General features: G+C 58.6%; 1 protein-coding gene across 2 annotated transcripts; it reads left to right on the top strand.

The window, feature by feature from the left end:
• The first annotated feature begins 1,886 nt into the window (after positions 1 to 1,886).
• Positions 1,887 to 23,181, top strand: SH3RF2 (SH3 domain containing ring finger 2). Of its 2 annotated transcripts, XR_010441883.1 has the most exons (9): positions 1,887 to 2,689; positions 12,506 to 12,763; positions 14,550 to 14,855; positions 18,126 to 18,208; positions 20,204 to 20,374; positions 20,573 to 20,778; positions 21,473 to 21,807; positions 22,608 to 23,082; positions 23,136 to 23,181. XR_010441883.1 is itself a non-coding variant. In XM_064724660.1 (8 exons), exons 1-8 carry the CDS (start codon positions 2,318 to 2,320, stop codon positions 22,890 to 22,892), a joined length of 2,016 nt encoding a protein of 671 aa, XP_064580730.1. In that variant the 5' UTR covers positions 1,887 to 2,317; the 3' UTR covers positions 22,893 to 23,141. The 2 variants fall into 2 exon arrangements, 1 of the variants encoding a protein (XP_064580730.1); XM_064724660.1 differs by having other exon boundaries at positions 22,608 to 23,141.
• The last annotated feature ends 1,889 nt before the right edge of the window (positions 23,182 to 25,070 follow it).

Raw genomic sequence — 25,070 nt, 5'->3', positions numbered from 1 at the left:
ACCCCTCATGGACACTCAGCAGGGCTGCAGAGGCCCCTGAACCCCAGCCCTGTGCCCTGCAGCTCCTGGGGATGATGAGGACAAAGCTGTTCCACTTTGCTTTGGGATCCATTGGATCCATTCACAGTTCTGTTTCCTTCCTAATCTAATCAGATGAAAATACAAACTGAGTGCTAATCACAGAGCACAAAGAGGAAAGACTACATTAAAAAGAAAAACAACCCTCACCACCTTTGTCTTCAGTAAAGTTTAAGTCATTTTGAACCACTGGCAGAGGAGCTGAGACTGCTTGCAGCATCCCTCACTGCCACTGTGAGCCCCACCAGCCCAGCCCAGGCTGCAAAGCAGCACCAAGCACAAGGAAACCAGAGATGAAACAGAGCGCCGTCATTGGCTCCTGGCATTGTCCTGAAGATGTTTGTCAACATTTTAGTTTTGCTAAATGGCCACTATACTACAGAAATACAGAAATGTTTAATGTTTTGTTTTGACATAATCATGATCTGGGGAGGAGAACATTGGAAAAAACACATTAACCCTTTCCACACTGTACTTCTGAGGAATCCTGAGAGTAGGGCAGGGATGGCTGCAACCTGCCGGAGGCTGCAACCTCAGGATATCGGAGACAACTTCAGATTTACAGTCTTGGTCCCTAGGATTTGTAGTACTCTTATGTTGAAAACAGAGCTGAAATACAGCAGGGTTTGTAAGGAAAGTGGTCTTGGGCCTTAACTGCCCCTCCTGCTCTCCTTAGGCAATCCATCAGTATGTGCGAGCAGGCAGTCCCGAGATAGGAATTCAGCTGATAAAGGGAATGCAAATCGCAGGTACCGAGATGGTGCCTGGCCTCCCTTGCCGAAGCTAGCGGGGCAGGAAGGGGCCCCTCTGGCCCCTCTGGCTGTGCCGGGCTCGGTCCCGCTGGGCTGGGCTCGCACCCGGACGCTGCCCGCAGGGAGAGGGGCTGGCCGTGCTCAGCACCGGCTGTGCCCCCTTGCCCGGGCACCAGCGCCCTGCCGGCCAGCCTGGAGCTGGGAGCGCTGGCAGTGCGGGAGCTCCGGTGCTCAGAGCACCAGAAGGCGCTCAGAGGGTCAGCCTGGCCCCCCTGGCGCTGTCCCGGTGCCCCGGCGCCAGGGGCGGGCCGGGGTGAGCATCCCCCGAACGCCACAGGAGCGATAGCACCGGGGGCAGGCAGCCGGGGCCGGGCCGGGCCGGCACCTGCAGCAGGCCCGTGCTAGCCCACACAGTGTGCCAGGCCCGTGCCAACCCGCACAGGGTGCCAGGGCTGCTGCCCCGTGCCCTCGGCACACCGCGGCCGAGCTGCGGGAGCTGCAGGCCCGGGCTTGAGCCGCTCCGAGCGCGGCCGCGGCCCCGCAGCCGGAGCCGAACAGGTTGGGCTGCTCCGGGCCGTGGGAGGAATAATCGCTCGGGGTTGATTCAGCGAGCCGAGGCGGCCAAACCGGGCGGGGATGGCACCGCGGAGTCAGCCGCGCCACCGCCGGGTACCCCCGGCCAGCGGCGCCGTCTGAAGGGCTTTTCCAGAGCCGCGGCGGGGCGGCGTGTAGGTGTGCGGTGTGCAGGTGTGCGGCGTGCAGGTGTGCGCGGGGTGTGCGCGAGGTGTGCAGAGTGTACGCGGAGTGTGCGACATGTAGGTGTGCGGAGTGCGCGGGGTGTGCGCAGGGTGTGCGGAGTGTACGGCGTGCAGGTGTGCGCGGGGTGTGCGCGGGGTGTGCGCGGGGTGTGCGGAGTGTACGGCGTGCGGGTGTGCAGGCGTGCAGGTGTGCGCGGGGTGTGCGCGGGGTGTGCCCGGAGCGCCGCCGCAGCCGGAGCGCCGCACCGCCGGTCGGGGCTGATGCTTATCTCGGACTCTCATCTCCCGAGCTGCGGATTTTCCCGTGCCGTGCCAGTCGTGCTGCGCGCAGCGGGAGCGCTGCAGCCTGCCCTGCGCCCCGCTGCCCCGGCCCGGCTCCGGGAGCCCCTGCCCGGCCAGCAGCCCCTGGGCTCCGGCGCCGAGCCCCGGCCGCAGCCCGGAGCCGTCCCCTCGCTCCAGCTGACTCAGGGGTGACTCATTTGGAGCCGGGCTGCGGGCGCAGCGAGTGCGCTCCAGATTGGCTGGGAGCGCAGCTCTGGATGTAGGTGGCTGCGTTACACGCTCCGGCAGCGCAGCTCTGCTCCGTGCTCCCTCCTCCTCCTCGCCCTCCGTCAGGATCGCTGCCTGAGCCCGGGCTCTGCTTCTCGCGGGAGGGCATCTCAGGCGGCTCCGGTGGATGCGGGCTGCGGGCGGCCCCGGCCCTGCTCCTGAAGGGGCTCTGCGCTGAAGATGGATGACTTGGCTCTCCTTGACCTGTTGGAGTGTCCCGTGTGCTTTGAGAAGCTCGACGCCTCAGCAAAAGTGCTGCCGTGCCAGCACACCTTCTGCAAGCCCTGTCTGCAGAGGATCCTGAAATCGCAGAAGGAGCTGCGGTGCCCCGAGTGCAGGACCCTCGTCCTGGGCAGCATTGAGCAGCTGCCCTCCAACCTGCTCCTCATTCGCCTCCTGGATGGAGTCCGGTGCGGACAGAACGCCGGCAGGTTTGGCTCGGTGCAGAGGTCGGGGGTCCTGTCGTCCCCCGCCTCCATCAGGAGGGTCCCCAGGGGGCTGCAGCTGCACCAGCACCGGCTGGCGACCAATCCCCGGATCCACATGGAGGGGGTAAGGAGGCTCTTACTTCTTTCTTCTGCCCCTGAGCATAGAAAGGTTCCTGCTGCATGCCCAGAGCCAGGAGCCTTCTCTGTTAGCAGCACTGCAGAGTGCTGAAGTGAGACTGAGTGGTTTGTGTGCGGATTTGGCTGCTGTTTCAGTGTGATATTTGACTGTTTCCAGCTCACTACAGCAGAAACTGACTTGCAGGCTGAGACAAAGCCAGTTGTCTGCTGCCCCTCTTACAGAAACTTCCCAGCAGCTCTTTTCTCCCAGAGTTTTCAGATGCTTCCTGGCTTTTGAGGGCATCTCAGGTGCTTGGACTTTCAGGCAGTACACTGCTTTTGACTGATAGCAATTAAGTCAGTAATTGCAGAGCCGTAACTGTTAGTGGTGGAGAAGGTATTCCCATAGCTGCACCTCAGTTTCCCTGCACTGGAAAAGAAGGGGGGGTGCCCAATGCAGCTGCTGCTGTTCTGTCCAAAGTTCTTGGAAGTTCACTAGTTAAGGATTTTAAATTTGACTCACTTATGACAGTACCTAGGGATGATTTACTGGGCTAATTTTAAAATTCTAAGTTCTTTCCATCATTTTCTTTAACAATACAAAAGCTTTTCTTGAATAATGAGGACCGGATATTAGACCTGTTAAAAGAGCTTGGCTCAGTTGGAATTTAGGGAAGAGACTTGTGGCTTCACCTTTCCCACATTATATTCCTGGATTTCCATTTCTCTCACCTCAGCTGCTCTGCACATTGCCTCTAAAGCCTTTTAATAGCACTCAGCAGCTTGGCTGAAAGGGGTGCTGAGCCCCAGAGCCTGCTCAGAGCTGTAGAGATCAGGCAGGCACAACACAGATGTGGTGCCCATGGAGCCATGCAGGTGCTGCTGCGTCCTGTGGGTGTGAGCTGGCACGTGTGTCCCAGGGAATCTCTGTGGTGCTGGTGAGGGATCTGATGGATCTCACACCAAACCTGTGGGTGTGAGCTGGCACGTGTGTCCCAGGGAATCTCTGTGGTGCTGGTGAGGGATCTGATGGATCTCACACCAAACCTGTGGGTGTGAGCTGGCACGTGTGTCCCAGGGAACCTCTGTGGTGCTGGTGAGGGATCTGATGGATCTCACACCAAACCAGGCATCCCTCGGGAGCTCCTGTCCCTGGTGTTCCCTCTGTGCAGCCTGGCCCGGGGCACCATCCCAGGAGCACAGCCTGGGCCAGGGGCAGAATGGAGCAGGTCCTTGGGCTGGGGGCTCCCTCCACAGGGCCCTGCTCGGGGTCACACCCTTGCTGGGAGCCCCCAGCCCTGCAGGAGCTGCTGGGGGACAAACCCTCGGGCAGGGGACAAACCGTGACAGCTTTCAGTCACTGCCACCCCGGGCTGCATTCCAGCTGACAAGGAGAAGGTTGTAGATTTTCCAACTGGACTCTCCTGGCCCTGGATAAAAGAGCACAAATACACTTGTCTGGCTTTCTTCTCTCTCACTCATTTCACGTTTCCTGAACTGGTTCTCAGGACAGGTAGGAACTTGCTGCTGGTATAAAATGGCAACATCCATCCGTCCGTAGCTCCCAAAAGCTTTTAAGACCAACTTAAGACCAAACTCCTTGGAATCAGCAGAGCCAGTGAGCACTGGGGGAGCTGTGGCTGGCTCCCTGGCACTGGGACAGCCCTCTGAGCTCCTGTGCCTCTCTGGGGAGGGATATAAAACACATTATACCTAAATACTCTTAGACTTAATTAGGTACTTAATTATAAAACACTTTGGAATCCTCTGCTGCGAGGTGAAGAATGCAAGGTATTAGTCACATTTTGGCTTTAGTGGTTTTGAATACCTGCATTCAGGACCAGACATTGCTTTGGGTACTCCAGTGGGATGTTAATGGATTGGGAGCCTCCCCTGAGCTGGCACTAGTGACAGCAGCACGTCACCCAGCACAGCAGGGACACGTTTGAAAGATGAGACAGTGCTGAGGGTGACTTGTCACCACCCTACCATGGATGCTTGAGTTCCAGGGCCGCCTGAAGGAATCTGGGTAAGCAGAGACCTGCAGACCCTGTGAACTCAGAGCAGATTCTTTGTGCCAGGAATCACAGTGAGAGCAGCGCTGCTCACCCACCACAGCTCTCCCTGGGCACTGGCACTGCAGTGTCCATGTGCTGCTGCAGCAGAGGCTCACAGCTCCCCAGACCAGACTGCCCCAGCCTGCAAGGGCTGCTGACCAGCCCAGCCCAGCGCTGCCCACCGCCCTGTGCTGCACAGCAAGCACAACTGGTGAGCCTCACACCGCTCTGCAGCCTGAGCCACCACCCAGCAGCATGGGGCCAGCCTTTGGTTTCACCAAGGCAGCTCTATAAATAAACTTCCTTTACTCCCTGGAGCTGAGAACATCGCAAGTTTGATCAAAGTTTCTCTCTCAGCAGGGAGGTTTCCTTGCCAGCTCTTTGCTCTTCATGCTCATCCATGAAGGCAAAAAATAAACTCAATCCCTCATCAGCCAGCGAGCCAAGAGCTCATCTCCCGAGCAGGAGGAGCCAGCAGGCCCCCACGGAGCTGCTGGGTTAGCACAGGCACGGCCCTGCTTTGCGGGCAGCAATTTCCCAGAGCCAGCTGTTAAAAAACAGGGAATTTTCTAATTGCAGCCCATCCCAAGGGATTTATTTGCTGGCATTTAAATCCCTTTTGAACGCACTTCCTACGAGCAGAGCAGCCGTGGTGTGGGCACGTGCTGGCTGTGTGCACGTGGAGCCGTCCGTGTGTGCCACGGCCCTGAGCCCTGTGCCCTGCTGTGCCCTGCTGTGCCCCTGCTGCTCCTGGCCAGGCCTTCACATCTCCAACAGCACTGCAGGGAGAACTTCGGATTTTCCGAATCTCCACATAAGAAACTGTCTGGAATTTAAGAATAAAGGGACTTGCTGTGGGGTGTATGCGTAAATGAGCCACGCTGGAGCCTTTGAACTCCGAGGAGCCGCCCCTGGCATGTGCCAGGTGTGGTCACCGCCTGTGCTGAGCTCCTCCTCAGCTGGCTGCAGCCCCAGCCGAGCTGGTGAGCAAGCAGAGCGTGTGCTGAGGTGTGCAGGAGCCTCCCACGCCTCTTCAGGGGGCAGGATGGCCCCGCTGCACCCTGCAAACCCATCCAGGCGCTGACAGCTGCTGGGGTGCTGAACCTGGTCATGCAGCAAACATGGGACACTGAGCCAGAGGAAAAAGTTCCCCGTGTGACAGCTTGCCTCAGGAAAACACGGACCACGCAGATTTAACTGTGACTTGGGCTATTTTCTCTTTGCATGAACTGAGTGCTCAACACCCCCTTCCAGCATTTCATGGGAGATAGACAGATAACACCTCTATTGGGATAAAAATACTCTGCACTCCAACGTCCCACCTTCACACGGACGTCTATAGATAGTGCCTGCGTCTTGGTATTTTCTTCTCCTCCAGAGTCATCTCCAGCTCCTTTCTGCCTTTGACAGACAGGGCTTGGATTGCTGGAGCTTCTCGTTCAAGCAAACTCCATGTTTGCACCTGGCAGAGGCAAGCGAGTTCCCTGGCCCCCTCACTGAGCCAAGCCCCTTCCCACCCTCCCAGACCCCAGCAGTTCCTGTGCAGTCCCAGCAGTGACCCCAAACCTGTGTCCTGTCCCCTGGGCTGGCCAGGAGCTCTGGGGATGTCACACACCCCCAGGTGCTGCCTCAGGCTCTGCCTGACGTGGTGCTGCTGGCTCCTTCCCTCCAGAGCATCCTCACAGCTGCTGGGGTGGTGGGGTAGTGCCACAGAGCCCCTCAGCTGGGCACAGAGAGGCTTCATTTGGCTGCACAGTTCTGTGTGGCCTTACAGCCCTTCTGGAGGAAGGATTTGTCCCAGGTCTCCTCCAGTGCCATGTCCCATCTGGGTTTGTCTCGTTCCAGCAGAACAAGGAGTTGCTCCCACTGTGCTGGTGGCAGCTTGTGCCAGGCTTTGGTGTGTTTCCTCCCTCTGCATGTTGTTCTAGCACTTTTGTCTACTACAAGGAGAGTGAGGTCAGTGTAGGCCGATGGACACTGCACACCCCAGAAGCTGAGTGAGCACCAGAGCCAGCACAGGGCTGCTGGTACCCTGGCGGTACCTCTGGCTCTGGAAACCCAAAGACCTCCACAGCCAACAGCAGGAGCCAGTTTCCCTGGTTTTACAAAATTAGGTACCAAGCTGCAAACACATAAAAGTGTTTTAATTTGTTTCCAAGGCAATGAGTCAGGCTCAGATGGCGAGTCAGGAATAGCACAGCAGGGCTCCTCTGCAGCTCACCTGCACAGTGCCGTGGTCAGCCAGGAGCCCCAGGGTCTGGGTCCCTTCTGTCACACCCTGCTGCTCGCTGGCCACTGTCCTGCGTCCCTGGGCTGGTCACTGGCCTGAGTTTGGGTTTTCCCTCTGGAGGGAGGGTGGGGAGGAGGCACCGTGCTGTGAGCTCTGCAGGGCTGGGGGCAGCAGTGTCCCCAGTGAGGGACAGGACAGCTGTCCCTGCTGCCAGCGCTGGCCTGCAGAGTGGCCAGCCCCGGTGCCCATTGGCAGAGGTGCCCACGGTGCCCAGGGCTGGCACTGCTGGCTGAGCAGCCACATCAGGGCTGCCTTTCCCAGCACAGGAGGGCACAGAACCAGCGGGGAGAGGGCTCGGGAGCAGCAGCAGCAGGGAGCAGGATGCAGGTTTCCTCCCTGCACAACAAACAGCCTCTTCTGAGAGTGCTGCTGAGGCAGAGCATCATGACTGGGCACGCCGAGGGCTGACACAGTTTGTTGCGTGCAGCTCACACCCATGACACGCAGCCCAACCACTGCCCGGGCCTGCTGACAGCAGCAGGGCTCATCTGCTCCTGCAGCAGCCAGCCGAGGCCTGGGAGGGTTCCCTGCACCCTCTGCAGCCCCAGCACGTGGGCCCCAGTGCCAGCACACCCCTGCCACGTCCCTGTGTCCTGTCCCAGACTGTCCCTGCTGTCCCTGGGCCTGCAGCGCTGCCCTCACCCAGCCAAGCCGCTCTCAGCTGCTGCTCCTGCTCACCTGGGTGTCCCCATGGCTCACCCAGGCCAGGGCAGCCCTGGGCAGCCCTGGTGGCTCACCTGGGCCAGGGCAGCCCATGTCCCCTCCTGGGCAGCCCTGGGGCATCCCCAGCACAGGGCCAGGCGTTCCCCTGGGGGCTGGCTGCCAGCACTGCTGCCTCGGCCTCTCTCACCCTCCCCATCAGAGAAGCTGCTCTGTGTTCTCTTTAATCATTTCCCCCATTTTCCATGGCACCTTTGCATTCCAAAGCCAGGCCATGTTCAGTGGTGACCTGGCCTTGATGCTGTGAGTGTGCACAGGGGGTAGGAGCTGCCAGTCCCTCTGCCATTGCCCCAGCCACGGTGCAGATGGAGCAGCACAAAAGGAGCTGAATCCACCCAATTCCCATCTCCAGCATCTCTCCATGATGGCCAGCTGGCTCAGGAGCTGGTGGCCACCAGCATGGGCCATGGCCAGGGCTGGCCTCCCATTTGGGCAGGCCCAGGGGGGAGTGGGCAGCTCCAGGGCTGACGTGAGCAGGAGGGACTGGCTCTGTTCTCCTGGTGCACAGTCTACGTGTGCTTGGAACACAGGAACAGTCCTCCTCAGGGAAGAAATAATGCAGAAACCACCCAACTGTCTGAATCCTCAGAATGTAATTATGTGAAGAGATTGAAATGACAAGTTCACTTTTGAAGGTTTTGTTCTCTGTGACAAGGCTGAAGTTATCTCCTCTGCTGAAATGCAGAAAAACAGAATTGTAATGGCAATTAATTTACATTCAAATAGCTCTTTTCATCCACCTGGATCCTGCAGAGCCCTGAACGGTGCTAGCTGAGCACACGAGCAGGTGATGGGGCTCATTCATGCCATGGAGACATGGGCAGTGTGGCAGGATGCTGGAGGCAGCTCTCAGGAGTCAGGATGGATGGAGATGTCCTTGATCAGCTCCATAGAAAGGCAGTGTGTGCATGTCCCTCGGTGTCAGGGGTGGATAAGAGCCAGCTCCAGTGCCCAGTGTCAGTCACAGGAGCAGGGGCTGTGCCCTCAGGCCTGTGCTGATCATCGCAACCCCAATACTAGCCCTACTCCTAGTGATCTCCTTCTGAACCCCATTGCCCCTTCCATTTTCCTTAGCACACCTCAACTAGGCCTACTCTTCCTGTCAGCCATGTTGAGCTTAGCAGTGTACTCCATCCTATGATCCGGCTGAGCTTCCAATTCAGAATACGCCCTGATTGGGGGGCTACGGGTGGTAGCTCAAACAATCTCCTATGAGGTCACCCTAGCTTCTATCCTCCTCTCTGTCATCCTCCTCAGTGGTAACTGCTGGCCAGTGGAAACACTGGCTGTCCCAGGGGGAGACATTCCCCCTGCCCAGAGCTGTCCTGCACAGAGACCCTCCCTGTGGGCAGCTCCCCCTGCCCTGTCCCTGCACAGGGATCCTCCCCATGGGCAGCTCCCGTGGCACCCGGGCTGGGATCAGCCCCTTGGGATTCACTGGGGACAGGCACAGGGGCAGCTGCCCCAGGGCATTCCCTGCACAGCTTTGGAAAGTCACAGCTGGCAAACAGCAGTGCAAACCCCTCTGAGGCCATTCCTCTGGGCAATTCATGAGTGCCCTGCTGCCAGTGCTGAGGAGTTGTTTCAGCCCATTTCAGACCATCACAGGGTGCATTTCTCTGCTAGGAGGAGATGCCCCACATTGCTTCCTCACACACATATACGTATTTTTAATCTTTCTTTGGTGCAGAGGGAGACTCAAAGGCATTGGATGGCTGCCCAGCACAGCTGATGCCAAATGCCAAAAATAGTGAAAAAAATAAAATCTTTTCTCCCTTATTGGCCTCAAATCCATTGAGAATGGGGACAAGGAGATGAAGTGCATCTGCCATGACCATCCCTGCTGGCAGAGGGGCCAAGGACAGAGAAGCATTTCCCCCAGAGATGGTGCTGAGGCAAGGGGGTTCTGTTCCACTCCTGGCATTCCCTGCTGCCCTCTCTCCCCAGGGCTGCCCCATGCTCTCTCCGGTCACCCCAAGGCAAGGAGCACCCAGGGCTTGGCTGCTCTGGGAGCCTGAAGTAGCTCCTGGGTCTCACTCAGGCATGACGGAGGGGAAAACAGAGGGGAAAATCAGGAAAAATGAGGCAGCATTGGAAAAGTAACAGGCACCCCCAAAATAGGTTTCTTTGCTGCAGTTTCTGTCTCTCTGCTGGGCAGCCATGCTGTACACAAACCCGCAGCACCTTCAGCTGAGTTTTCCCTGAGCTGCTCCCCGAGTTTTCTCTCAGGGCTGTCAGACACATGCCAAGCCTGCACGAGGGACCGGACCCTGTGTGCAGTCCTGGGCTGAGCACTTTGCTGCCTCTGCCACCCTGCTAAAATGAAATGCTGCTTTGGGCTAAGGAGAAGCAGCTGGCCATGCTAACGGAGAAGGCTCCTCCAGAGCAGAGCAGGTCCTGCTCCCCTGTCCCCTGCCAGGGACAGCTCTGGCCTGGACAGCCTCTCCCTCAGCCACCTCAGGCACTCCTTGGCTTTATCACAGGTTAATTAGCACGCCAGTTTCTGCCTTTGCAATTAACCTACTTTAAATAAAGCACAACAGATCCCTTGCAGAGGATCTGGGACAGCCGGAGTGGGCAGGAGCCAGCCTGAGCTGAGAGAGGCTCAGCTCAGCTCAGAATATTCCAGACTCTCAGCCCTCTGTTGCTAGCTCCCTGTTCCCAGTTAGCACCAGGTATGCATTCCATTTGAGAGTTTCTCTTCTTTGTAATACATTTCCATAACTCGTTCATGCTGCCTTTAATGTTTTGCTGTGTCCTGCCGTTCCCTCACATCCCAGACGTTGCTGCTCCTCCTTCCCAAGCCCTGTTCTTGCCCTCTGTGAAGGTCCCATTTGTGTTCTGGTTGCTCCTGAGGCAGCCCCAGCCCTGTGCTCCTCGTGCCAGTGGTCCCAGTGGGGTTATGAGGGAGAGCTGCTGTCCCCCCCGTTCTCCTCAAGGCAAACTCACCTGCCCAGGTGTGTGCTGGTCCCAGCATGGTGATAAAGGAGAGCTGCTGTTCCCAGCCTGTTCTCCTCCTGGCACGCTCACCTGCCCAGGTGTGTGTTTGCAGGGAGTCCCCATGGCCCCACAGAGGATTTCCCTGCTGCTCTGATGAGAGCAGCCCTGGCCCAAGCGTCCCTTCCCCGCTTCCTTTCTCCCAGAGATGTGCTGTTGGTGTCACTGAGCCAAGCACAGGTGTTTACTCTGAGCACAAATTAAGAGGGAGAATGACTTAATTAGAACTAAACATTAAACTAATTGCTTCCCCTTTCAAAGACTTTGAAGTAAAAGCAGTACATGAAATTTTTCTCTTCTTGGTTCCTTTTCCCTAGCAGGCATCAGGGTTTGGGGATGCTGGAAGATGCCCTCTTTCCAAAACTTAACTATTTCTATAGGCCATTTGATCTTTTCTACACTTCTGGGAACTAATGTTGAGATTCTTGTTTGTACCCTCCTGACCTCTGGGAAGTGGCTGAGAGAGAGGGAGCCCTGCAGGATTCCTGCCTGAGCCTGGTCACAGACAGGGGTGGATTTGGGGAAATGCACAGAAAAAGGCAGGAAATCAGGGATGTGTCGCTGGTACAGAAGTGACCTGTGAGATGGCTGGGAGGGGGTGACTGTGGCTTGGAGAAACTGCAGGCTCTGTCCTCACCATGCCCCAGCACCTGGCAGCCTCCAAAGACAGGAGAAGGACAATCCAGACCTGCAGAGCCCCGTGAGGAAGAGCTGAGCAGCCTCTTGTCCCTGGGCACTGGCACCTCAGCTTGCAGCTGCCCAAGGCTCCAGAGCTGGGGACAACCCCAGCTCCCAGCTTGCCAGACTGGAGATCACAGTGTGCCCCAGCTGAGAGGGCAGAATGGAGGCCAGGTTTGAGTTAGCCCCTAAGGTGGGGGCTCAGCTTTTGGGTATCCCCTAAGGTGGGGGGCTCAGAATTTGGGTATCCCCTAAGGTGGGGGCTCAGCTTTTGGGTATCCCCTAAGGTGGGGGCTCAGCATTTGGGTTATCCCCTAAGGTGGGGGCTCAGCATTTGGGTATCCCCTAAGTTGGGGGCTCAGAATTTGGGGTATCCCCTAAGGTGGGGGCTGCAGGGAGGCACAGCCCCACACAGAGCTTAGGGACAGGCATGGCTCAGCACAGCAGCTCTCTTAGAGCAACTTGGTCATTTCATCTGGGTCACAGTCAAGATCACAGCGTGCCTGCTTCTCTTCTGGGTTTGCTGTGTCTCTGCTATGTCACATTACTCTGCAGCAATGATACCATGAACCCAGCCCTTCCCAAACCCAGGAAAAGGCTGGGTTAATCCCACAGTCACACGTGTTACAGCAGGGATGGAGCCAGGGCAGCACAGAACCTGCACTCACCTCGCTCTGCTGCCTTCTCCTGGCAGGTGACAGCCACCAGCTGGCCTGGATGATGGCTGTGACCTCCAGTCCTTCTGAAATAGAAATACCTGGGCCATTAAAATAGATATTGTGCTGCAGGAGCCCTTATAGCAGGCAATAAGATCCCATGGGAAGAGCAGTTTAAGGCCTTAACTGTTTCTTAATATTCTTAAACAAGTTCAGCCTGCTTTTCATCTTGATACAAACTTAGCATAAGTATTTGGGAGCTTGTCTTCATTAGTAAAACCCATCAAGGAAGGATGTGGGTAGTTAATCCTAATAAATGCATGCTTGAGCCTTAGACCTCTGCATTTTTTTCTCACTAATTACGAGCGCTTTTGGGGAGCTCTGTCTGTGTGGGATGAATGTCAGGGGCTGTTTCTGGTCCCCAGGTGCCACGGGCCAGGGCTCTGTACTCGTACCGCGGGCACAACCCGGGCGAGCTGCGCTTCAACAAGGGCGACACCATCGCGCTGCTGCGCCAGCTGGACGACAACTGGTACCTGGGCGAGCTGAACGGCGCCAGCGGCGTCTTCCCGGCCAGCTCCGTGCAGGTCATCAAGCAGCTGCCCCTGCCGCGCCCTCTCTACGGCCTGGAGCTGCGGGGCCGGGACAAGGCGGGCGGCAAGGACATCCTCACCTTCCCCAAGGTACTGCCTGGGACACCGGGACAGCGGCACCGCCGGGCTCTGCAGCTCCCCGGCCACGGGAGCTCCTCTCTGAGGGTCCCCAGCCCACAGACACTGCAGCTCTCCTGCCCCCCTGGAGCCCCTCTCTGAGGGTCCCCAGCCCCCTGCAGCTGCCCGGCCCTGCCATCCTCCAGGGCACGCAGGGTGGCACAGCTCCGGACAGGCACGGTGGCCCCGGACGGTGCCAGCCCCGCGCTGGGGCTGTGGCTCCAGAGACCTTCCAGCCTCCCCTCTCTGGCAGAATTTTCCTTCCAGCCCCCCCTCCCTGGCAGAATTCTGTCAGCACTGGTCTAGACATTAATTGTGTTGTGCACTTCAGCTTGAGATGCAGGGTGTACATGGCACCGGCACCAGTTCCTAGAAATAAAATTAATACTTGTAATGCCCATAATTACAGCAAGCTCTGCTTTGTGGCTGTTTTATAGGAGGACGCAAGCAAAACATCTTATTTGGAGTTCTAATATATTTTTTTAATGTCTTTTCATTTAATGAAATCATTTTAGCTTCAGTAATGACTTATTCAAGTCTGGCATTGAGAGACACAAGTTAGTTAAGGGACACATACAGCCACCAAGGGATTAGAAATTAATTCTAGAGAAGGCAAAGGTAGGGCTACTGTGGGAAACACAAGGCTCTCCTGGCTCTGACATGCAGTTTGTGCCCCATTTTATCATGTCTTCTGGGACTTGGGCAGAAAAACATTTCCAGTTTGCTCACACACAGAAATGACAGGATGGCCTTGGCACATGTGTACCTACACACACACTGCAGGCTTTAAGCCTTATTTAGGAGAGGGGAAATGAGAAGACCACCCCTGTTGTAAAATATCAACATCTGAGAGCCACCTGTACCTCTCCTGCATGGTCTCCCTGTCCATCCCAGGCATTGAGCACATCGCCTGCCACGAGCGGGTGAGAATCTCAAGTTTTGCAATTCATTCATGTCAGCAGTAAATCATGATTAATTCCTCTGGCACCCATGGTGGTGAAAGGGCTGTCACCACATGCCCTTTGCTACCAACACCCTGATCAGCAGTTTCCAAGAAGTAGTGTGTGAACACTGCCCGTATGCAAACTCAGGGCCTGCCTCTCCCTCATCAACCCCAGCCCTTGGCAAGCCGGGAGTTCTTCAATGGAGGCAGCACCAAGCCATGAATGCTCAAGCTGGCAGAGGTGGAACTGGGTGGATGTAATCCTGCTGGGAATGCCACCATCAGTGAGGGCCACTGAGCCCGTGCCATCCCCTCAGCTGCAAGATGCACCCCCATGTGCCAGCACAGACAGGGAAAGGGCGACAAGTTCAAACACCAAACACCCCTTCTAATTCAGTTAGAGTTATTAAGTACAGCTCTCCCAGTACGTCTGCCAGCCAAAGATCTGGACAAGGAGTGTGTTATCCTCAGTCACCCCTTCTCTTAGCACAAGTTTTAAAAACCACTTTTAATTTTGCTGTCAGCTTTGAATGGGGAATTTTACACCCCGAGTTTGTCAGTGACACCAGCTGAGAGAAATGACAGAGCCCCAAGATGTTAAAGATGGCCTGGTAAAGGTAACGCCACCTGAGCCCTGGCTGCCAGAGGGAGGGGAGCAGAGCCCTGGGGGCAGTGCTGGGCATCGCAGGCAGTGCTGGGCATCGCGGGCACTGCCGGGCATCGCGGGCAGTGCTGGGCATCGCGGGCAGTGCTGGGCATCGCGGGCAGTGCTGGCTGTAACCCCTGAACCCCCGTGCCCGCTGTTGTCTCTTGCAGCCCAGCACGGCCCAGCAGCTCCTGCAGGCCACCAAGGGCCACTGGTCGCCGCCGCCCCGGGCCGCGTCCCTGCGCCCGGCCAAGGCGCCGGCAGAGCCGGCAGCGCTGCCCAAGGCGCCCGAGGCGCGCAGGAAGAGCCTGCGGCAGTTCTCGCTCACCACGGCCCTCAACACGCTGAACCGCATGGTGCACGCCGAGCGCCCCGCGCTGCACATCAGCCCCCCCGTGCTCATCAGCTCCAGCAACCCCAGCGTGCCCACCCAGAGCTGCGAGAGCGCCGAGATGCCCTGCGGCACCCCGCTCCAGGTAAGGCAGCGCGGCCGAACCCGGGCAGAGCCTGGGCACGGGGAGCCGGGGCTGAGCTCACACCCACACTGACCCTCTGGAATTCAGCCACGGGGAGCCGGGGCTGAGCTCACACCCACACTGACCCTCTGGAATTCTCCAGTCTCATTCCTTCTTCCCACTCTGACTGAAGATCTGAGCACAGAGCCTTCACAGATATCTGATATGGGAGAGAAAGGGGATTTTACATTTATATGACATCTTTCATGGTGAATGTTGCTCCCACCTTTTTAGAGCAGTCACCCAGCCACTGGCAGTCCGTGTCCAGGCAGGAACACCCGGTGGGCACTTTGTCCTGAGCACCAGCCTGCAGAGAGCTGGGATGTGATATCCTGGGTTACAGAGGGGAAATGGAACCCTACAGGAGTCCCTTAATTCAACTGGAACTGTATCCTGTCTCACACCCCAAAAGGATCTCACCCAAAAGTCTCAGTGTGAACCACTGCCAAGAGCAGAAATGAGAGCGTGGCCATGTTATGGTTTGGCCTTAGCAGGGTTGGAAATCTCTTGTTTCCAATCAGCAGTGCTGCTCCCAGAGGTTTGCAGGGACCCTGCCTTTTCTGGGGCTGCACAGGATGCAGCTTTCCTTTTCCATCTCTGGGTCTGGGCTGCAAAGACTGAGCTGCAGTGCTGAGATCCCTTCCTGAGCCCGGGTGGGCTCTGCCAGGGTGGCTGGGAGCCGAGGGCGCAGGGGCTGCACCCCAGCACAGCCAGCAGCCGCGGGGCAAGGCCGGGCACAGGGGCTGTGCCAGCTGCAGGGCTCCCGCCGCAGGACCCGCCTGCCTGGCACTGCCCCACCAGCAGCAGGTCGGGCTCCTCTCGGCCCATAAAAGGGAATTCCCAGCGCTGCCCCAGCTCCTCCCCCGGCTCCCGCTTCCCCTCGGCTGCCAAGCTCAGCTGGAGCCAGAACCGGTCTGCAGGGCTGCGGTGGCCGTGCCTGTGCATGTGCCTCTTGTGCAAGCGGCCGTGGGCCGAGGGCAGCGGGCACCACGCCTCCTCTCGCTGGAACCTCCCCGCACAGCCAAGCTGATTCCCGTGTGCAGTGCCGTGTGACCAGACTGATTCCTGTCGCATGTCCCGCTGGAAAGCTCTCTGCTGCCGAGCTAGCACAGCCCAGAGCTGATTCCCTGTGCTGGCAGTGCCGGGTGTGACCCAGAGCTGATTCCTTGCTCTGGCAGTCCTGGATGTGACCCAGAGCTCTGCTGTGCCCGGAGCTCAGGCAGGGAGCTGATGGACCCACAGCTGGTGGACCCACAGCTGCCTCCTGCACACCCGGCTTTCCTGAGGGACAAGTGTGGAGCTGGCAGTGCCCAGAGCCCCGTGCTGGCATGGGCAGGGCTCCCCTCCCCACCAGGAGAGTCCCAGCAGGGCCTTGCCTGTGTCAGCAGTGCCGGGGTCGCATTGGTGACACGCTAGAAAGGGAGATGGAGCAAGAGAGGGATTTCAGGAGAGGCAGAGAATTAAACCCTTTGTACTTACAAGGACTTGCAAGGTACTCGTGGGAGATCAGCAAAAGTGAGTGCTGAAATCAGTTATACGTGACTCGAAAGCATTTCTCCCAATCTTTTTTCCCCCTTGTGATTTGCAAATGCAAAGGCAGCTTTGAGGATGCTCTAAGTGATGGCTGCTCCTGGACACAGGGGAACACAGAGATTGAAAGCATGGAGCTTTCCACACAGAATGGGACATTTGAACACAGTTCCATCAGGAAAACCAGCAGAAGGCTGTCATTTTTTTCCAATGCAGAAAAAATCAAACTCCAAATATCCAAATTTCAAGCATTCTGATTATGGCAATTAATAAAACAGGATTATAATTTCCAGTCAACTTTATGAGCACCTGGTCCAATCCTGCCTGGACTAGAAAATGAGGAATGCAGAGAAGGTTTGAAGCTGACCTGCTGCTCCAGGTCCGAGACAGAAGCTGGAATTGCTGGGGTGTTTTAATTAATTTAATTTACTGGAGAGCACCAGGGCGGGTGAGTCACTTTACTTTTTCCCTAGGTCCCTGCCAAGCCAGTGCTCCCGCACCGCGTTACAGACATGACCACTAGAAATTAGATTTGAAACGAACATGAGATTAAAGCCCCAGCTTGCATCATTAAGGTCCTGTGGTGGCTGCTGGAGAGCGCAGCTGCCGCCACATCCAAAAGCAGAGCGTTCCGCTGCCCGGAGCTGCCCGGGGAGCCGCTGCCGCCGCCCCGGCTCGGAGCTCGGTCCCGGACAGGGCCATGGTGCTGCTGCTGCTGCCCCGGCTCGGAGCTCGGAGCTCGGTCCTGGACAGGGCCATGGTGCTGCTGCTGCTGCCCCGGCTCGGAGCTCCGTCCTGGACGGGGCCACGGTGCTGCTGCCGCCGCCCCGGCTCGGAGCTCGGAGCTCCATCCCGGACAGGGCCATGGTGCTGCTGCTGCTGCCCCGGCTCGGAGCTCGGAGCTCCATCCTGGACAGGGCCATGGTGCTGCTGCTGCTGCCCCGGCTCGGAGCTCCATCCCGGACAGGGCCATGGTGCTGCTGCTGCTGCCCCGGCTCGGAGCTCGGAGCTCTGTCCTGGACAGGGCCATGGTGCCGCTGCTGCCACCAGGGCCCAGGGCACAGCAGGACACGGCCAGGCCCCGCCGCGGTGTCGCCTTGAGCGAGGGCAGGGCTGGTCCGGACGGGAAGGAGCCGCTGCTGGCGCTGCTCAGCCCGGGGATGCTTTGAGCTGCGGGAGGGACAGCCCGGGAGAAGGGACAGAAGGGACATCACCATGAGCCCAGCGGGGAGATGAGGAGGGACAGGGAGAGGGAGCAGCCCAGCCCTGCTCATGGCCTCAGTGGGGGGACAAGGAGCGACCCTGTGGCACAGCTCAAGGCACAGTTATCCCAGAACTGGGGCTGCAATTCCTCCCTGGAACACCAGAGACCCTGAGAGAGCCCGGAGGGGACGCTGTGGCGGCTGGTACCACCCTGCAGGTGCAAAATGACAGCGGGGTAGGACCAGGTGGGGATCCATCACAGGGTCTCCATGATCCTGGAGGTCTCTTCCAGCCTAAACGATTCCATGATTTTGAGTCTTCCTCTTGCTGCCTGGTCCTTTTCTAAGCAAATGCTCCAGACTCTTCCATTTCCTGAAATGTCTCTGGTGGTTTTTCAAGGGTGGGTGAAGCCAGTCAAGTGTTACTGCTCCTCCAGGGGCTGAAAGAAGCTGATAAACAGATTAACACTTTGTTTTCTCTGTTTCCTTTCTCCCACAGGTCTACCCCGCACCAGGAGCACTGGGGCCCCCGGCAGCCATCGTGACCCTTCCCCACCTGCAGCACCACGGGCCAGCCTACCTGTACGTAGGGGAGCCGGGCTATTTGGGTGTCATTTGCTGTGGCCTCAGCAGGAGCCTGCTCCGGCCAGGCAGGAGGTGCAGACAGCCCGGAGCACAGCTGGGATCCAGGGGCAGATCCATGTGGGAACGGCCCTGGCTGCTCTGAGCCGGGGTGGCAGAGATTCCAGAGCTGAGTGCATCTTCCTGCCTCACTGCAGGCTCCATGGAGAAACGGTTCTGCCTGCTTGCCGACAATACATTTTAATTTAAGTGTAAAGAAACTAATTACTCCTTAAGTGCCTCTAGTTATTTATCCTGAAACCTTCATGGCCACTGGTGTTTTGAACAATCCAATTTCTGAAAACTTTCATAGAGTTAAAATCTGCAGATAACACTCTATGATGATTACATCAAGGGAAGAGTCACCACCCTGGCATTTAGTAAAGCATCTGAAATAACAGCAGCATCACAACACGCTGTTTACACAGCACTCAGCAGCCCTGGTGCAGGCCAGGTCATGGGAATGCTGGTGCACCCACAGCTCAGTGCTGTGCTGGGACCCACACACACCACCATCAGTCAGCCAGGACTCCAGCGCACAATAACCCAAGGCACAAGAGAACTCCCAAGACCTTAAAACAGTTTGCAGAAGGACGGTGTGAGAGCGTGGCACCAGCCTGGTGTGCACAGGGGCAGTGTCAGAGCAGCCCTGCAGGGCCTCCCCTCCAGGTGACTCTGGGCAGCTCCTGGGCACAGCCAGAGCCCCACGGAGCCGCCCCACACTCACTGCCCCAGCAGGGCACACCTTCAGGTGCTTGTGCTGAACTGCAGGGAGAGAGAAAGAAACCCCCTGAGAGTCCTGGGGCAGCCCTGGCTATCCCAACACCCCATCCATTGTTTGTTTTGTAAATAACACCTGATACTTGTGGTGTTGGGCTGCAACTCATTGATTCTTGGAGCAGATCACATTCCCTTTGAAAAAAACAACAGTGCATTCAAATGTGTTACACTGGAGACAAATTCAAGTTCTTTAAGGAACAGATAGGGAATGGTTTTGAAAAATGCACCGTTTTCTTTTGCTGCTGTTTTGCTGTGTACTCACACGTGGGTCAGAGGGAAGAATGAAACTTCAGCTCCTGGTCCCAATCCCAGAATCACAGCAGAGAGGTCTAGGGGGAATTTCAGACCAATTCCTTGTCTGGTTTCCTCACTACCCTGGAGTGGGGCCATGTACCTCCTCCTACCTCCTGCTCTGTCCATTCTCTGTGGCCTCCAGTGGCTGCCACTGCTGTCCCTGTGCTCCGGGCAAGGAGGAGGAGGCAGGGAGGAAGGGAGGCAGGGCAGGAGTGGTGCTCTTCCCTGGGCCTCCAACACCTCCTGGGGATGCTCCAGGCAAGCAGATCGAGGCCTCTGGTTTCAAAGGCAGAACTGCCTGATGCTATCTTGAACACAGCACCATAACTGTGCTCTTTCAAGAGCTTTGCCTTAGGACAGGTACTTGTCAGGCCCTGATCCGTGTTTCTGATGGAGCACTCGCTGTGTGAGGTGCAGAGCAGCACTTTCCTCCTCCCCAGCACTTGTCACCCTGGGCTGGCACTTCTGGGAGAGAAACCGTCCTCATGAGCTGCTTTGTTCTGCACTTCTGCTGGCTCTTCTCTTATCCACGTCCCCTTTGGCCTGAGGTGACAAGCGCTTTCCTCCCTGCGAGTTCTCTCCACAAACGCTCGAGGAAGCCCTGGTTGAAGGGCTCTGAGCACAGCCAGGAACATCCTCCCCCTGCACTGTTAAACTGTGGAGCTCTGGCACAGCCAGCAGCCTCCTCCCCTGTACTGTTAAAGCACAGAGCTCCGGGGTGCTCTGGGCACAGCCAGCAGCATCCTCCCCTGCCCGGTTAAACCGCGGGGCTCCCAGCACAGCCAGCAGCCTCTCCCCCAGCCCTGTTAAGCCGCAGAGCTCCGGGATGCTGCAGCCGCCCTGCCGGGCCGCTCTCCCTGCCCTGACAGCCTCTCTCCCCAGGTGCGTGGCTCTGCACTCGTACGCGGCGCACGGACCGGACGAGCTGGAGCTGCAGAAGGGAGAAGGGGTCCGTGTGTTCGGCAAGGAGCAGGACGGGTGGCTGCGGGGCATGTCCCTGGTCACCGGCAGGGTCGGCCTCTTCCCCAGCAACTACGTCAGCCCCCTCTTCAGGTCTGGCACTTCTTACGTGGAAATAAACGGGCAGAGGGAAGGGGGTGACAGAGAACTTGGGGTCTTCTTGTTTCCACGGAGAGCCCCTGGCAATGCATCCCCCAGTCCTGACAAGGGACCCCCCAGGACTGAGCAGGGCCAGGGGTCCCTGGCCAGGTGGGATGGCACCCGGCAGCCCTCGCCCTTCTTTTCCAACAGGAAATCCAGTCTCACCGACTCGAAGATGCCTTCCCTGTACACCTCCTGGACGCTGTCCACGTCCTCGCTGTCCTCGCAGGGCAGCGTGTCCGAGGGCGGCCCGCGGCAGAGCCGGGCCCTGCGGCCGCTGCTGCTGCCCGTGCCCATCCCGTGCCCCGGCCGGGCCCCGGCCCCGCTGCGCCGCGGCCGCGGCAGCGCCAGGAGGAGTGAGTGAGGGGGGAAACAAGGGTCACATCCCCCGGGAGGGAGTGACGGGGAGCGGGGGAACAGGGACACATCCAACACATCCCTCAGGAGTGAGTGAGGGGGGAAACAGGGGTCACATCCCCCGGGAGTGAGTGAGTGAGTGAGGGGGAGCGGGGAGAAGAGGGTCGCATCCTCCAGGAGGAGTGAGTGAGTGAGGGGGCTCAGGGGGGAGCAGGGGACACATCCCCCAGAGCACACCAGTGCTGCGGTTCATGGTCCCTCAGCCCCGCCTGGCCCCGACTCTGGGGAATTCGGGAATTCCGGGGATGTGACTCAGCATGGAGAAATTCCTGCAAAGCTTTGTGCAGAGTTCGGTGGTTGCGTTCTTTACGAGGAGGCCGCAAGGTTTATCTTCATCCCATACGCGCTGTTTTGTAATACACTTCCCGAGTATTTGGGGAGCCGGGTGTGTGTTCCCAGCTCCGGCAGCAGAGCAGCTCCCGCAGGCAGCAGAGCCGTGGCAGGGGCCGCTGTCAGAGCTTTTACACCCGAAATGGGTCCCGGGGCACAGGGGCGGGCACGGGGTGGTCCCTGGAGGCTGCGGCCCCAAGGATGCTGTGAGCGGGGCTGTCGGTGCGGGGCTGGTTATAACCCTGCTCTCTCTGCACATTCCGGGTTCCTGACTAAATGCTTTCCGCGGTCCTTGCTCCGCAGACGGATCCCTGCAGAGGCCGGGCCAGGCGGGGACCCCCGTGCAGATCACCGGCTCCCTCCGGCGCCCCTCGGCTGCGGGGCGAGCTCAGCACTTCCAGCTGTACCCGCACAGCGTCCCCGGCACGGACGAGACAGAGAGGCCAAACCCCTCCTATGAGGCTGCCCCGGCGCTGCTGGTCAGGGGAGGGGAGAGCCGAAGCCCCTCGGTGTGCAGCTCGGTGATCCTGGACGCCAAAGAGCCCTCGGTGAAGAGCGAGGCCGCTCCAAAGCCGCCGGCGTCAGCCCCGCCGTCCATCCTGGTGAAACCAGAAACGTCCCGCAACAGCGCCGAGAAGGTACCGAACCCTCCCTGCCCCAGAGCATCCCCGCGGAACCGCAGCGGCTGCCCAAACCAGCCAGGGCCAAATCCCCGAGGGCTCTGCTCCAACCTCACCAATTCCTTCCTATAGAAATCGGGGGGGATTGACACACGCCTTAGGAAATCGGGGTTTGGTGCTGCTGTTCAGATTAGGCCCTGAGGAAAGGCAGGGCGCTGCAGGCGCTCTGTCCCTGTCACCCAGCTCAGTCACAAGCAAATCTCGAGACTTTTCTGAGGTCATAAATTGAGCAAAAATCTGTGAGTTTGGGAGCAGCGCCACAGAACTGCTGTCAGGCAGAGCTTTGCAGAACTCCCCCATCTCCCTCATGTCACTCGGGCTGAGCCATTTGGAATGGGAATTTCTTTCCCGTTTGGCAGCCAGAGATATATTTCATAAAGCTTCCCTCTCCCATAGTACCCAGAGCCGTGCCCAAATCGTTCCACATGCCCCCAAAAGCCCAGCCAGCCTCAGGGCTCCCGGGCAGCTCAGCATCAGCATCGGCTGAGGGAGCCCGCGGCTGTGCCAGGGCCGGAGGGGCAGCAGCTCCTGGCGCTGCGCTGCCTCCCGCTCCCAGAGCAGCGCTCCTTGCTCTGCAGGGCTGCCGGCACCGCTGTGCTGCTCCCCGGGGCTCTCTGCAGCCAAAGCATCACCCTGGGCTGCTCTGCTGAGCCCCGCGGGGCCCGGCCGCCCCCGAGCATCCCCCGGTTCTGCAGGGCCAGGGCAGGGCAGGGCGGGCTCTGCAGTTCCCGCCTGACTCTGGCCCCTTCTCGCTGCAGCAAGTGAAGACGGTGAGGTTCCAGAACCACAGCCCGCCGCCGCCCAAGCGGCACAGCCTGCAGCCCTCGCCGAGGCTGGCCCGCAGCAGGACAGAGCCCGGCCCCGAGGCGCTCCTGCCCGAGCCCCGCCTGGGCCCCGAGCTGCTGGTGCTGTACTCGCCGCGCCTGGGCTCCAGCCCGCTGCACCCGCGCCGGGCGCTGCACCCCAAGGCGCTGTCGCTGGACCTCTCGGGGCAGCTGACCTTCCCCATCAAGAAGAGCTACAGCAGCATCTCGGCAAACTGAGCGGGTAACGCCGCCTGCCTGCCTGCCTGCCTGCCTTCCTCCCCGCTCCCGCTCCTCTCCCTCGGCGCCCGGCCCCGCATCCTGCCCCAGCTCCCCGGGCAGGGCCCGCTGCTCCCGCACCGCCGGCGCCTCGGGGGCTGGGGCACCTCGGAGGGACCCCGCAACCCAGGGCTGCCCGAGCCCGGGAGAGGTGCCCGAGCCCCAGGGCTGCCCGAGCCCCAGGGCTGCCCGAGCACGGGAGAGGTGCCCGAGCCCCAGGGCTGCCCGAGCCCGGGAGAGGTGCCCGAGCCCCAGGGCTGCCCGAGCCCCAGGGCTGCCCGAGCACGGGGAGAGGTGCCCGAGCCCCAGGGCTGCCCGGCTCCGCGCCCCGAGCATGGGGACAGGTGCCCGGCACCCCGGCCCTGGCAGAACCGACGCTCCCCAGGTCGCAGCCCCGGAGCAGCGGCAGGGCGGGAAGCGCGCAGGTATCGGAGGGAGTTACACTTGCTTTGGTCTCCTCAGGGCTGCAGAAAGCCCACAGAGATCAAACACCGGCTCGTTACCTGCCTGCCTCAGGATAAAGAAACCATAAATCAGAATCAGTCAGCTCCTGGCTGATGGTTCATGCTGCCTTTGAGGGGAGGGGGTCGCTCAGATTTTTTGTTTGCGTGGTTGCTTTCTTGCTTTTCTCATTGGTTTTAGCCCAGGAATTTTAACACAGAAGCCTAAAAGGTGATTTGGTAGGCAAAGAGCCAACGGAAGGGGCTTTGCCATCACTGCAGTCACCCAGGCCCTGCAGTGAGGGCACTGAATCTCCCTTCTCCTCAATGCTTGTTTTCCTCTGGTCACCTGTCAGCTACCTCCTGCCCCTGAGCTCCTTCCAGCCCTTCCCACCACCCGCCCACTCAGATGTGGCTGTTGTAAATATCTCAAGCGGGATTCATGGGTTTCAGATGCATGAAGCACTGCCTGTGTAACAGAGAGCAGCACTCAGAGCTCGCCCTGCCCCAGACCCCCTCTGCCCCAGCATTCCCAGCTCTGGTTTGCGGCTCGCCCCAGCCCAAGCGTTCTCCTGTGAATCCCAGGGAAGCCAGCAGAGCTCTGCTGGCTCCAGCTGTGCCTGCTCTCTGCCAACCTGCACAGCAGAGTTTGGGTTTCACGCTTAGTTTCCATTGCTGGTTTACCCATGGGCAGTTCCCAGCCCAGCTGCAGGCACCGGCCGCCCTCTCCTGACAGGAGGAGCTGTGCTCCCTCCAAACCTGCCCTGAAATCCCATCCTCGCTTCCCTGCCTACAAACCCGGGGAAGGAACTCCACTGGTCAATGGAGACTCCTCAGAGAAGGACATTTTTTCCTAAAACCACACAAAGGGAATGGATAAAACAATTCACTGTGCCACAGCCCCTGGACCTTCCCTCTTGCAGAATTCCTGTGTGTGGAGCAGGAAAGCCGGGTCTGCCCGTGGGGATTTTCAGAGGCACAGCGAGCTCCAAGGCGCAGAGCTGCTCTCACTCTGTGCCCTCTGTCAGCATTCCTGCAGAAACCCCCGACAAGCTGGAAGCCTGCGCTGTGCCCTGGTGTGAAAGGTGGCAGCGGCTGCAAAATGAGGGCGAGCCCAGCTCAGCCATGGCACCTCAGACAGCTGAATGCCTCGGGGAGACGCGCTGGCTCTGTGCTCAGGACTCCTGACATCCTTCTAGAGCTGAGCCAGAAAGCAGCTGGCTCTGAGACACATCCCCACATACAGCCAGAAATGAACAGAATTGCACTAACCCATCAGCCCCTCTCTCCTTCTGAGAGCTAAGAATGCAAGCACTGGCTCCAAACGTTTTAGTTGGAAACACCAGAGCAGCCTGGGACTGTGTCAAATCTCTCATTTATCATTCTTAGGAGGTTTATTCAGTGCCCAACAGTCACTGAAGTTAATTTGTGAAATGAGTGCTTGAAGTGTAACCACAGCTGAAGACTTCTCAGGTTGTTACAAACTTCAGCATCTGTCCCATTTAAAAAGCAACACTTCCAAATATTCACGAGATCGGTGTTCAGAACCCCAAACTGTCCGTGGAGCTCCCCAGGCTGATCCCTTTGCACGTGTTCCCAATGGGAAGCGCTGATGGATCCCAGACTGCCTGGGGACAGCACACGAGGGACCCTGAGCCAGGCTGGGGAGGATGTGCGGGGAATGGAGGGGGGAAATGAT

The sequence above is a fragment of the Zonotrichia leucophrys genome, chromosome 13 (genome assembly GCF_028769735.1).
Source record: "Zonotrichia leucophrys gambelii isolate GWCS_2022_RI chromosome 13, RI_Zleu_2.0, whole genome shotgun sequence".
NCBI classification, from domain to species: Eukaryota; Metazoa; Chordata; class Aves; order Passeriformes; family Passerellidae; genus Zonotrichia; species Zonotrichia leucophrys.
The sequence above is the reverse complement of the archived record's forward strand: the minus strand, read 5'-3'. Positions and strand labels throughout refer to the sequence as shown.

Bases quoted from the DNA above. Each gene is read 5' to 3' on its own strand.
- SH3RF2 (XM_064724660.1), top strand. From the start codon at position 2,318: ATGGATGACTTGGCTCTCCTTGACCTGTTGGAGTGTCCCGTGTGCTTT. The intron at 12,764-14,549 runs GTACTGCCTGGG...TGTCTCTTGCAG, and splicing joins ACATCCTCACCTTCCCCAAG to CCCAGCACGGCCCAGCAGCT. The intron at 21,808-22,607 runs GTACCGAACCCT...TTCTCGCTGCAG, and splicing joins CCCGCAACAGCGCCGAGAAG to CAAGTGAAGACGGTGAGGTT.